Source organism: Populus euphratica, unplaced genomic scaffold, assembly GCF_000495115.2.
Source record: "Populus euphratica unplaced genomic scaffold, PopEup_1.0 scaffold99.1, whole genome shotgun sequence".
NCBI lineage: Eukaryota > Viridiplantae > Streptophyta > Magnoliopsida > Malpighiales > Salicaceae > Populus > Populus euphratica.
This window is the reverse complement of record NW_011499902.1, coordinates 35,164-48,685: the sequence shown is the minus strand read 5'-3', so window position 1 is coordinate 48,685 and position 13,522 is coordinate 35,164. Positions and strand designations below refer to the sequence as shown.

General features: G+C 32.7%; 3 protein-coding genes across 4 annotated transcripts in view; all 3 read left to right on the top strand.

Annotated features, from left to right (window-relative positions):
- Nucleotides 1-302: 302 nt before the first annotated feature.
- On the top strand, nt 303-2,899 carry LOC105132977 (ARM repeat superfamily protein). The gene is made up of 6 exons (XM_011036729.1): nt 303-505; nt 646-682; nt 1,583-1,656; nt 1,764-1,857; nt 2,000-2,082; nt 2,437-2,899. The coding sequence occupies exons 1-6, from the start codon at nt 434-436 to the stop codon at nt 2,611-2,613; spliced, it is 537 nt and encodes a 178-aa protein (XP_011035031.1). The 5' UTR covers nt 303-433; the 3' UTR covers nt 2,614-2,899.
- A 1,444-nt stretch (nt 2,900-4,343) lies between these two features.
- On the top strand, nt 4,344-9,157 carry LOC105132976 (double-strand break repair protein MRE11-like). 2 transcript variants are annotated; one of them, XM_011036728.1, is made up of 7 exons: nt 4,599-5,851; nt 5,886-5,939; nt 6,615-6,687; nt 6,937-7,030; nt 7,476-7,592; nt 7,681-7,738; nt 8,215-9,157. In XM_011036728.1, exons 3-7 carry the CDS (start codon nt 6,633-6,635, stop codon nt 8,806-8,808), a joined length of 918 nt encoding a protein of 305 aa, XP_011035030.1. In that variant the 5' UTR covers nt 4,599-5,851; nt 5,886-5,939; nt 6,615-6,632; the 3' UTR covers nt 8,809-9,157. The 2 variants fall into 2 exon arrangements, with proteins under 2 accessions (XP_011035029.1, XP_011035030.1); XM_011036727.1 differs by lacking the exons at nt 4,599-5,851; nt 5,886-5,939 and adding an exon at nt 4,344-4,539.
- Nucleotides 9,158-12,973: 3,816 nt separating this feature from the next.
- LOC105132975 (Thioredoxin superfamily protein) overlaps nt 12,974-13,522 on the top strand; it is a 2,015-nt gene continuing 1,466 nt past the window's right edge. Inside the window, exon 1 of the mRNA XM_011036726.1 lies at nt 12,974-13,196. Within this exon, the coding sequence (XP_011035028.1) occupies nt 13,052-13,196 (145 nt within the window). The 5' untranslated portion in view covers nt 12,974-13,051. The remainder of the gene's footprint in view (nt 13,197-13,522) is intronic.

The following is a 13,522-nucleotide window of genomic DNA, read 5'->3' as shown; positions in this document are numbered from 1 at the left end:
CGGATAACCATGGATTTACCTAGAATCTAGTTAATTTAGGGTTTAGTCCAAACTAGATTTTCTAATAAATTAATAAAATTGACCTCATTAAAAATCCATTAAAATTTAAAATTTTAATTTTTTAAAACTGCATTGTTTTCACCATTTTTTAAAATTTGTTCAATCTGTCAAAGCCTTGCCCCGTGTGGAGTTTAATAAATATGGATTGAACTAGCTTTTGTTTTTTGTTTGGGAAAAAGAGAGTTAATCACACCCAATGGGTTTTACTGGCCAAGCCCAAAGACTCCATTTAAAACCCCCGAAACCGAAGTGAACTAGGAACAAGAAAGCCCTTCGATTTCAGGCATAGGGTCTGTAAGAAACGAGGAAGGCAAGTCATGGCTCCGAGGGAGCAGTAAAGTTACTTTTAAATTATCTAACAAAGACAACAGAGATGTTTACAAATAATCAAAGACAAGAAGAAAGAACCGGAAAATATGGAACCCCAAGGCTCCAATACCTTCAGGTATTCTTTCTTTCCTTGAAAGGCTCTTCTGTATATCTTCTTCTTTTTTGTTTTTTCTTGTTTGCTTTAGTTTAATTGTTTGTATCGTAAAATAATAATTATCCAGCAAATCAAATGACCATTTTTTTTTTGATTTACAGGAGTTGGTGAACCAGTTTCAGAATGCAGCTGATGAAGGTACTTTTAAATTTTGCTCGTGGTGTCTTGTTTAATATGGTTAGGTCAATCTATATATATGTCTTGTAACTTGTAAGCACTTCATTGAAGGCTTAGCTCCCTTAATCACTGATTAATCCCTTAGCTTGATCAGATTATTAGAGTTCATGCTTTTTCCCTGATTTCATTGTGTTGTTGGCTAGGAATTTTCTTTCCTAATAACCCTTGTTGATTCCGATTATTAGAGTTCATGCTTTTTACCTGATTTCATTGTGTTGTTGGCTAGGAATTTACTTTCCTAATAACCCTTGTTGATTTCGAGAATCTTCCATTACATGATTGAATTATAATATGCAAAGCTAGCCCGTCCTCAAATACTAAACTGATTTCTATGTTCTACATGGCTGTAGAATGCAGTTCACGATATCATTCTGTTTGTAGCTATTACGCACCCTAACTTTATTATCTGTGTTTTGCATTTACCCTTTGTTTTGGTATGAAATGGGAGTCTTTGGCTGTGGCAATATTTCCGCTGTCAAGAGGAATGTTGCACAATCTAGATTCACTGGATATCTGTGCAATATGCAGCCCAAGCAAATATAGAAACTTGGGTGGCAGCAGAGGACGTGCTTCTTTCTCTATGCTTTTTTTTTTTTTTGGGTGTTGTGAATGTTGCTTTTGTGTCTGGTATGGGAGTGAAAGTGGAGTGTCAATTTATAACATTGTGAGGAGGTGTAGGGGATTATGAGGGTGGAGACCATGCTTGAAATGTGTCTGTTTGTAATGGTAGCCAAGTTCAAATACTGTCTGTATTTTTGCAAATGTCACTTCACACAATGTCTTGTAATGTGACTAAACTATTGAAAACTAACCTTGCCTATACAACCTCTATTGACCGTATTTTTGTTCTTGTTGTTGCAGAAAGAAAAGAGAGGATAGTTGCTAACTTGGCAAACTTTGCTTATGATCCTTATAACTATACATTCTTGCGCCAGGTTAATACTTTTGATTTTGGTTTTAGAAATATCTGGTTATAATTATAAACCAAGGTATATTTCATATAATTCTTCCATGTCACAACTTTTGAATGTGATCTAAACAGCTAAATGTTTTGGAGCTGTTCCTTGATTGCATAACAGAACCAAATGAGAAGCTTGTGGAATTTGGGATTGGAGGAGTATGCAATTCTTGTGTGGGTAAGTCCAACAAAGTGTCCTTCTGCTAGAACTAGAAATACTGCTGACCGCAAGTATTAGGCTGCAAAGATTGTTTGCTTTGCATATTTACAGCCTCCTCTTTCATGCTATTATTTTTTTTTTTCTAAACTCTTGCGTGCAGATCCAGCAAATGCTGCTATCATCACTCAGTCCGGTGGCATACCCCTCACTATCCAATGTTTATCAAGCCCAGTAAGAAACACTGTAAGTGGAAAAGCTTGTGCTTCTTTATTGTTCCACCCCCCTGCTTCATAACTTGTTTTGCTCATCCTGGAGATGATGTGGTCCTAACTACACGACCTAAATAATTTTTTTCCCCTGTAAGAAATATGGCTGCCCTCCCCTCTTCTCTGTTTTCCTCACTCTACCATTCTCACGATGGAGTGTGCTTTTATTTTATAGCTTTGACATTTCTTTGATCTTTCAGAAAATTTTCCTTCGTTACTGGGATCAATTCTTTAGGATGCTTTGAAGCTATAGTTGACCTTGAATCTACGAACCATATTTATGCAGTTTTTTGAATGGCTTAATTTAATTAAGAGTTCTGTATGCTTGCAGGTTAATTATGCTCTTGGATCTCTTTATTATCTCTGTAACTCATCTACCAAGGAAGAGATTCTAAAGCCAGAAGTTTTAGATGTTATCAAGAGGTATGCTGCGGCTGAAACAGTAAGTGTAAGCTTCAGTAATCTGGCTAAAGCTTTCTTAGACAAGCATGTGTATGAAAACAAGTGACATTAGCATGCTTGATGTTGATATGGAAGATTTGTCCTAGTTCATTGTCCAAAATGAATACTTTCTTCAAATGAAAGTTGTCGTCATCATCATCAATTTCACAATATAGGTTTTTATCCATTTTTTCTTAGAAAAAAGAAAGTTTTGTACAGCTATCAGAGTCCTGTAATATTTTGGCATTTTCAGAAGCTAATTTGACTGCACAAGCTGATTACTGAATTTTATTGCATAAAATCTCAATACAGGCAAAGTGAAATTTAATGTTGCCAATCAATTTATGCTAAAATGCGAAAAGCTCCCTTTTCATTTGTTGTTTTTCGCAGATATTCACTGTTTCCACTTCGTTGGGTGGTGCATGAAACAATCCAGAGAGAAACAAAATACATTTGGATTAAAGTAGATACCATATAGATGAAATCTATGAATCCTGGTCATTTGAGAAAAGTTGTGCTTCTGAGCATTTGAGATTTTCAAGGGCACTCCTTCGCTAGCTTACAATGCTCAGAAATTTGGGTTTTTTCTCTCGTATATGGCTGATTAGCACCTTGCCCTGCAAATTGCAATGTGTTTAAATTTAGGCAGCAAGAAACGATCTCTCCATGGCATAAACGGTTGGGAAATCACGATATGGTTTAGAGATTTTGGGCTCAACTCAAACACAAGTTGATACTAGGCAGCAACTTCAAGTTTGTTGGCAGCTTGCAATTGTTTTTTAAATATTTTTTATGAGAAAATATATATAAATAATTTTTTTATTTTGTTAAAATTTATTTTTGATATTAACACATATTTAAAAATATCAAAAATATATTAATTTAAAATAAATAAAAAATAATTTTTTTTAATTTTTTAAAATATTCATGAAATATAGAAATAAACATGATTTTATAATAAAAGAATTTATGCAGATCGATGTTTGATGGGGCGTTCTTAAACTCGTTCGAAAAATAATAATAGTTTTGATTTGATGCAGAAGCTGGTCCGAAGACCCTCAAAAAGTTGATATTAGGCAAAACAATAATAAAAAAAAAAACCAGCCACATCAATTGAGAAATAGTTTTAAATTTATGTTTGTTTTTATTGCTTCTCAAAGATGTTAAAAATAAAAAGAAATCCGAAACAAAATAAAAGCATTTTAAAAAATAAGTTTTGAAGTATTTTTATGGAAATATTCTCATATAAATGCAAATTTAAGAGGAAAAAAATAAAATATTAATAAGACAATGTAAAAGAAAAGTGAGTTTTCTCAGTTTTAATGGTGGCTAGTCAATTATCCATGCATTGAGTGGTATATTATTAAAAATAAAATGACTAAAAACAATAATATTTTATTTACTTTAAAATAGATTATAAGATAATTTGAATTAGGTTCCTAAGAATAAGAATAAACCCTCCATGCTAAAGTTTAAAAAGTGTAAGTACAACTAAATATTGCTCGTTTAGTTTATATGTGTGTGTGTGTGTGTGTATATTATCAACAAAAAGAAAAAGAAATAAAATAACGTGCCATCTTCTATGGTAGCATTATAAAAAGAATCCCAAATTAAGAAAATAAAATATAGGGGCTCAAGTTGAATATTAGTAAATTTATAAGGGTTAAAGTGAAGTCTAACCATGGAGATCAGAAAAAAACAAAGGAAACCAAAGAGACGGCAGAAGCGTAACGTTACAGCTCAGGCCTTTTTTAAGATTAGAGGTTGGCAGTCAATGCCCATAAATGTAATTAAATTAAAAAAATCACCCTAAATTCCCCAAACTTCCATTCCTTATTCCGGCCCAACTCTGCTCAGCCTCCATCACCACTCCTTTTGTTTTAAACAATATTTTCTATTTAACAACGTTGTCTTTTTCTTGTTTATCCTCAAGAGAAAAGAAGAGAGAGATTCTTACAACATGAAAAAGAAACTCGACACTCGTTTCCCTGCCGTAAGTTCTTTCTTTGGTGCTGTCTTCATGTTTTGTTTTTTTTCGTAAAAAAATTGTGGATTGTCTTTGTTTTTTGTTTTTTTTTGTTTTTCTACTGGCCTCTTCATGGTTAGCAATTTTGTTAGTGTTTTCCCCCCCTTTTTTATGGTTGGTACTAACATGGGGTAGAGAACTGTTGATATTTAAAGCAGTGTATAATCTTTATTGAGTTTTAGATTTGGATTTTTTCCATAATATTTCATGCCCTTTACTTTTTTTTTACATGGACTACTGAATTCGTGGCCCATCTGGGGCAGCTTGTTGGATACTTTGCGTTTTTATCTAATTTACGTGGCTGAAATAGCAAAAAAATAAGTGGACCAACAAGTGTTTTTGTTTGGTTAAATTTGAGGTAGGACCAGTTTGATTATGGTTAATGAATTGCCTTATGTAGGGCACTGTCTAATATGTATTGACTTCTAGAGCTTGTGCTTTATGGGGTTTCCTAGGGATTATTGATTGGAAGACAGATGGAAACATCTTGTTTTTGTAATTTTTGGTTGTCGATGTGACTTTGCTGTAATAGGAATGAACTCAGCTCTTTTTAGAAGTGATGTTTTCCTTTTGTTTTAGTCTTACTACCTGTTAAGTTATTGTTTTGTTCTATGCACGTGATGTATGATAGATGTATGGTAGTTTGGTTCTGTGAAACGTAAGCCATTTTTCAATATGGAGTAGAAAGTTTAGTCTTTAAACTCAACTAGTAATAGGAGTGTGCATAATTGAGTGGAAACTGAAACCTAGCCACATAGATGTGATAACCCATTAGACAGAATAACATAGCTGCAAAAAAATTGTTTATTGCTGGTGTGTGCGCAAACACTTGCCGTCATGCGCAAATTAAAGAGTTTTTAGTTTTACGCCATTGTTGGATATCAAATTTGTTATGTGCTGAATGGTGGATATGAAGTTATCAACTCTTTTTATCAATTTCTAACCTTTTCTCTTCTTTATTTGTCAGTCCCCCTTCCTTATTAATCGCAAATTTTCCTTAGCTTACTGTGTATTTGAGATTCCTCTCTGTCTCAGCTTGTTCTCTCTTTCCTTGAATGTGACCCCACGATTTTTTTTTTAAGAAGATTTGTGCTCAAGAGCATTATTTTGAAACATCAATGGGTAGTTCAATTCCAAAAGAGCAAAAAACTGTTCTCAATTGCATACTTGGAGTAGGAATTGGAAGTTTCGTCCAAAGAGTAACCCCTTCCTTTCTGTCCCCCTTTATCTTGCCCTGTTTCTGATGCCATCATTTTTCCCTTTGTAAAAAGCCTATCCATGTTTCTGATGCCATCATTTTTCCCTTTGTTCCGAAGGCGCCTGGCATCTGACAGTGGTACAAGAGGTATTACCACACAGAAAGCAGGGTAATGCCTTGTTATGACTTCTTTTCTGCAACAATTTGTTGGCACTAATTTGTTAGATCAGACTAAAACTTTAACTTTAGTGGGTAAAGCATCCTTCTGTAGCCTTCCCATTTATGTACAACACTGTAGTGCTTTGCCATGCTGAAAGAGATTTTATCGAACCTTGACATTTTAGATTGGTTGTTTTTTCTGGTATGACCATTTTGATTGGTTCAATTTACCATCCTTCAAAAAATTGATTGATTGAACCTACTCAGCTTTCCGCTGTAATTAAATTCTTTTTGGTATTGATCACTTGACATGCAAATTGTAAATCTTACCTTTCTTGTGCATAGCAGGATAGCATTTTGGTAGGTAATCTTGAATGTGTTAATTAATTTTGTTCTTGTGCTTTTATCACAGCAAAGAAATTTAAATAATTTTCTTTTTACAATGAATTATGCCAAGGACTCTTAACTTTGGGCTTGCGTTTGTTTCAAATCGAGGAGAATCTAGTGGTTCAACTCTTTATTGGCCCCATTTAGTGCTTTGAGTTGTGAAGGAGCTATGAGCAGTTAACAGATATCACTTGAATTCTTGCATAAGATTTTTCCCTAGCATGTCCAGTGATTTTCTTTTTAAAATTTTATTTTTGGAGCATTTCATTATCTACTTTATCTGGGTTTTATTTGACAGGTTCGAATCAAGAAGATTATGCAAACTGACGAGGATGTTGGGAAGATTGCCATGGCTGTACCTCTTCTTGTTTGTAAGTAAATAGTTATGGACTCATGCTTATGCAATGAAAGGAAATTTGGCCCCTTTCTATTTTCTTCCACACCACCTTTTTCTACCTGCTCTTCATAAAGTCATCCTATGCCAATACCATGCATGGAAACCCTCTTCCCTTCCCCTCCATATATTTTCATGTGCTACATTTTTATTGTTCTACTTGTTTTTCTTTATGGTTATTTTGTTTCATTTACAGTACTAATTCAATTTGTATTGAAATGTGCAGCTAAAGCCTTGGAACTATTTTTGCAAGACCTATGTGACCGAACATATGAAATAACTCTGAAAAGGGGAGCCAAGACCTTGAATTCATTGCATTTGTAAGTAAGATTTTCATATTGTCTTTGTTGCTACAAATCTACTTATGGGTGCCAAGCGGCAGACTGTATATTATTTTCGTCCTTAGAAGTGAACCTTCCAGGCACAGTCTGAGAATATATTGAAAGCCTACTTTTACTATACAGAGCTTTGAGTTTGGGATCATGGTCAGTCTTATTCATATTGTTGGTCTGGTCCCCACCCTTAGAACAAATGAGATGTAGCTTTACACACACACACACACCACACACCCCTCTCTCTCACGCGAGCAGGGGCATGCTCACAGACATACACGCATGTACCCGGGCAAGTGCACTCACATACACACTCCTTGGACAAGCACATTAACGCTCATGTGTCCTCATGCGGGCATTAGACATTTGTATTTTCTACACCTTCTAACATCAATGAATTGAGGTGGTCTGATTTTTGCTATGAAATTTACAGGAAACAGTGCGTACAGACTTTTAATGTTTTTGATTTTCTGAGGGAAATTGTGAGCAAGGTTCCAGATCTTGGTGGTCCAGATGCCACTGGTGATGAACGTGGTGTTGCCAAAAGAAGGTTTGGAATGTCTAGTCTTATATCTTCATTTTAGTTTGGACATTAGATTGCTTGATGACTAATGACATTCCTAATGCTTCAACTTTAGGAAAGTTACTGATGATGAAGACAATGACAGTGATGAGGAGTGCAGTAGAAACAGAACAGTGAGTTTCCATGTCTTGCATTGTATAAAAATGGAGAAAGAAAACTATACAAGTATTTTGCATGAAGTTAGATATCAACATTTATATGTTATCCTTAAAGTTGGAAGTTGAATTTCATGTTACCTTGTAGTTTGAATTATTTATGCCTGGTGTCTCCAACCATGCTCTTAGTTTAAATTGTGTTAGTTTTTGTGCAACAAGTTAGATTGTATCTAATTTCATGTTACCTTGTAGTTTGAATTATATATGCCTGGTGTCTGCAACCATGCTCTTAGTTTAAATGGTGTTAGTTTTTGTGAAACAAGTTAGATTGTATCACCTGCTGCAGATTGTTTCTGCGCTCCATTGACTACAAGGCATATGCTATGGCAACTTTTAATCAATGTAGAAAATAAGCTTCTATGGATTTATTCTGCATTTTATGTTTTTTGAACAATATGTTGCACTAGAACTCAACCCTAAATTTTTGTTGACAGAATGAGACAATCCAGGCAAGCAGCAGTGGCAGAGGAAGAGGAAGAGGTAGGGGCAGAGGTAGAGGGCGTGGCCGGGGGACAAGATCCATGGAGAGGGAGACAGCTGCACAGCACGGGAAGTTTGAAGATGACCCTGACATTGGTCATCACAATGACAAGGACTGTACAAAACTTGGAAGTCTAGACAAGGATTTTGAGCCTAAAGATTCGAAGGATAATATTCCAGCTGGCAGAAATTTACAAGCTCCAGTACGTGACTTTGACCTGAATGCGGGCTTGGATGAGAATGGAGAAACACAACCAGTGCTAACTTCTGTCCCTCCAAGTTCCTCAACAAAACCTGACACTGTTGTCCCCCGAAGTTCCTTAACAAAACCTGACACTTTTGTCCCTCCAAGTTCCTTAACAAAACCTGACACTGTTGTCCCTGCAAGTTCCCCAACAAAACCAACTCCTGAATTGAAGCATGAGGAAGTGCCTGGATGGTCCCTCGAAGACATTGAAAAGATGGATATCAATCCCGTTCAACTTGCAAACTTAAATACAAGAATGGATGAGGAGGAAGATTACGATGAAGAAGACTGCAGCTACTAGCTAGTGTTTTGTTCTGCTGTATATGGCTTTTCACATCCTATAGGTCTTAGGTCCTTGCAGGAAAATATAAATCTGAAGGTAGCGATTATTGAAGCTGATGGTAGCGACTAGGGAGCTTAGGGTTAAGTGGTAGTCATCATTACAGACTAGGCAGAAATTGGTAGGATTCTGTGTCTTATTCAGAATATATTTTCTACAGCATTTGCTGAATGTAGATTACACATTAACTCCCCTAGGCATTTAGAGATCAGTCTGTTTAACCATTCTTGTATTTTAAGATGCAAAACGCTGATTATTGCTTCTTGAAGGCAGAGAAAGGCTCATACAATAGCTGGGGAATTTCTGTGGCATTTTTTCTGGCAAGGGATTAGGAATCTAGGTCCATGATAAACCATAAAGGCCCTTGTGCCAACTGCAGCCTTTGACATTGAACAGGAAGGCCACACAGAGCCTAACTTGATCCAAACCACTCACACTAAAAATCCAAGTTAAGCTTCAATTTTAGATGCATCCCTTTTTGGGACTGGTTTTTCCTCTTAGCAATTGCATTAGCTATGATGGACTGGTTTTTCCTCTTAGCAATTGCATTTGCTAAGATACTAACTTTCTAGTTGCAAAATCAAAGATACTACGAAGAGTTTTTTGGACTATATGAACTATGTTTTATTGTCATCATTGCTCATCAATTACAGATTAAGAAAATTATTTTAGTCAGAGAATTTATCTAAGATATGAGCGACATTGCGTTGCCTTGTATGCCATGAGCAATTGCAGGATGAATGAGCCGACGACTACTTTTGATCCCCATGCTTGAATTAATGTCTACAGTCCACGATATGGAGTCCGGCCTTGACTACAATGGGTTAATACTTACTATGGAGGGCTAGCGTGCATCTTGTTTCCTATCATTGTTTCTTGGATATGCTTCCTGAAACAAAAATGGTTCCAAATTATATAGTTGTATTATTGAAAGGAGTAAAAAAATAAATTGCTCCACACTTAGGGTTGATTTGGCAATCAGGTTGAAACCTAGTTAAAAATATCAAAAAGATGCTTTTGTGCATGTTACAGCAAAAACAAACAAGAACTTAGATTATATTTAATTAGCATCCTATGATAGAAAGGAAATATATAGAAGAGATAAAATTTATTTGGTTGAAGAGATAGAAATGTAGATATAAAATAAATTTATTTTAAAATCAGTTTTAAAATAAATTTATATATTTTAAAAATAAAAGGTATAATGAAATATATTTTTTCTATTATCACGATCTCCATTTTTTTTTTTATCTCAAGATAATAGCTAAATCCAAACTTATTACAACTATGGTTTTCTTGTACCTGCTTAGAGGCCATGCATAAACTATCATTCACATAAAAGATAGAAATAATGCTAAAAACTCTTCGGCCAACATCTTTGGACAGTCACTAAATAGGTGGTCTAGGCTACATCATATACCAAGTTAATGTTTTTTTTAATTTAAAAATAGAATGTTCAAACAATGCTAGTATTTTTAAATAAATGAGAAAAATTTGAGACATGGATCATTGACTTGATTAGGTTTAATAATCTCATAGCTTAATAATACAATAAAAAAACATCAATATTAAATAAAGTGAATAAAAAAAAAATTAACTTTAAAAAATAAGTTATTAATATCATATTTGAAAGAGAAAGAAAGAAAAGTTTATTAGAGAATTATCATCACTTTGTCACGGACATCGCTTTGTTGTGGAACGAACTCACCAAGATTGCTATAATACCACTACAAGGCACTCCATAACAACACCGAAAAAGGCTGCATGCATTGTTAGAGCAACAACTTAGAAAGCAAATCCAACAAAGTATTATGTAGTGAGCATCTTATTTTTTTATTTAATCAATTAATTTAGTTTAATTTAATTCAAAAAACAATTTTTTAAAAAGTGAAATTTAACAAAGAAAGACAAAAAAAAAGACTCAAGATAACCTATGTTATTTTTTTAAAATAATAAAAAATCATATAGAAAGAAAATAAAAAACATATTAGAGTCAAATCTCTAATTAAATAAATGTTGATTGATGAAACTAAAAAAAATTAAGAAAATCTAGGCAAATTTCATAAACTTGGGTTAATATTTCAAGCTCGCAACCTATGAAATTATAGATTTGGACTCAATTAAAAAACTCAATTTTTACTAAATTTAATATTGAAGGATGAAATAAAAAAAATATCAATTTAAAATGTTTGTCAAGTTAAGAAAAAAATAATCAAAATAATAAGGATCAAATCTGATAAGAAAAAAACCAATGGAGGATGAAATCATAAAAAAAATTAATTTTAAAAATAATCTTAAATAAAATAAATAGCAATAAAAAAATAAGGATCAAATATGACTGATAAAAAAATTGTAGGATAAAATTAAATAAAGGTTCTAATTTTATAAATTATTTCAAATACTTCATATAGCAATATAAAAAAAGCAAGAACCAAATTTGAAGAAAAAATAAATTGAAGGATTACTTTGAAAATTTTGAAGGTTGTATGCTAAAATTAAAAAAAAAAAAGAAGGATAAGAAGAGAAGGTTGCTAATGCCAAATTAAAAGTTAGTAAGCTACACAATATCTAGGAATGAAGAGGTCACCGAGACAATTTCAACATCATTGTGAAAGACGACGTTAGGTTGATGGAATACGCCTCACATGTCGCTGAAAGAGAATGGGTGTCTCTCACTCGTTGGGTAGTTTTGTTCTTAAATTATATTTTATATTTATTAAAATACCAAATTACCCTTCTATAAACTTTATATAACTAAAAAAACCAAAATGAAAGTATGAAAAAACACTTCATCACTCGTTAAAGAATTTTTGTTTCTAAGAGTAATTTAGTTATTTTATTGTGCTTTTGAAAGATAAAAATACAAAAAACCCCTACACACTAATTAAATAATCATTTTATTATGCTTTTAAAATAAAAAAAAACTAATTTACCCTGTCAATCTAATAATGATTAATAAATACTGTGAAAAGATCATATTATTTTTAATAGCTAGTCCAATGATTTATGTTAATAAAAGAAAAATAATCATTATATTTTTTCAATTCAATGCAATGAGTTTATGTGTACTTTGAAACCTAGATCCTGTTTAGCTCTTTCTTTTTAAAAAATTTAATGCGGAAGTAATTAGTGTGAGGATATTTGTTTTCTATTTGCTTTAAATTCTTATTCTTTTTTTTTTCTTTCAACTTGTTTTTAACAATTAACTTTATATTTTATATAATTACGGAGTTTATGAATTATGGTTAACAAATCATATAAACTACAATATCACAACTTTCTTTCATATAAATAGTTTACATGTAACTATTTAACATTATTGTGATAAAACTCAGTTGAGAAAGCCCGGTTATAATTTAAGAGATAATATTTCTCAATTTTATTTTATTTAATAACAAATCAAAATATTTTATTGTAAGATAAATTAATAAATTAAAAGTTACGTTTTAATCGGATCAATTAAATCAATCAAAGGTTTTTTACTAAGTTAGATGAGTTTTCTTTCCTTCGACCTGAATCAATTCAAGCTCTTGAGTCAAACAAGTTCCAAGTCAGATAAATCCCTCAACTCACAAAGTTAGTTCAAGTTTTAGGTTATTTAATATTATTGTTCACTCAAGCTTTTAATTTTTATTTTAAATTAATTTTTTAAGTGTTTTTGAATTATTTTAATATACAATATCAAAACTAAAATTAAAAAAATAATATTATTTTAATATATTTTCAAATATTTTTTTAAAATAAATCTCTATCAAACTTGTTTTTTTTTTTTAAAAAAAAAAACTTCACAATAATGTTTGATAACCTACAAGCCTTTCCGGTTCAAGCCTCGTAGGCCCCAATTCTATCCTCTAACATATTAATACAACAAAACAATACGAATCACTTTTAAATATATACCAAATAATATAAGATATTTTAACTTCAAATTAAGTAAAGTTGAACGTTTTAAGTAACTGTATGTGTGTGTGCGGGGGTACCTCATGGTACCTCGTATAACGTCCATGTGCATATAGATTCGAAATATAGACTGAAATATATTTCTGAAACTTCGAGGATCAAATAAGTAGTTGCCTTAAACTATGAGGACACAACGTAGCAATCCTATAAAAATGCCGACCGACCGTGCGGCCACTGTCTTTCATCTTCAACCCAACAAAAAAAAATCAGGCTTCGAATATTTTGAGAAACTGAGAAAGAAAAAATGACAGTAAAGTTGGTGGATGCAAACATTTCAAGCTTTGGCAGTGTGTTTGAGAAATTCAAAGCAGAAGCACCCAAAAACAAAGTTAATCTCATCCTTTTCCTGGCTGATAATGACCCTTCTACCAATCTCAGTTGGTGCCCAGGTAAATGTTTTTTTTTTTCTGTTTTTTTTTGGAATTTATTTTCGTTTCTGGCTCGAAAATTACGACCCGTTACGTACTCCTTTGTGAAAGATATAATCCTTTTGATTTTATAAGTTTGAAGGTGTTTTTGTGATTGGTTTCAACATTTTTAAGTGCGGTCTTTGTGATTATTGCTGCCTTTTTTCTTTTTAAATGGAGTGAAAAGATTATATATTTAGGTTTTGGGAAATAGAGTCTTGTTTTCTTTAAAAAAACTAGTAATATTTTTTTAAAATAAATCTCTATCAAACCATTTTTTTAAAAAAAAAAACCTCACAATATTTTTT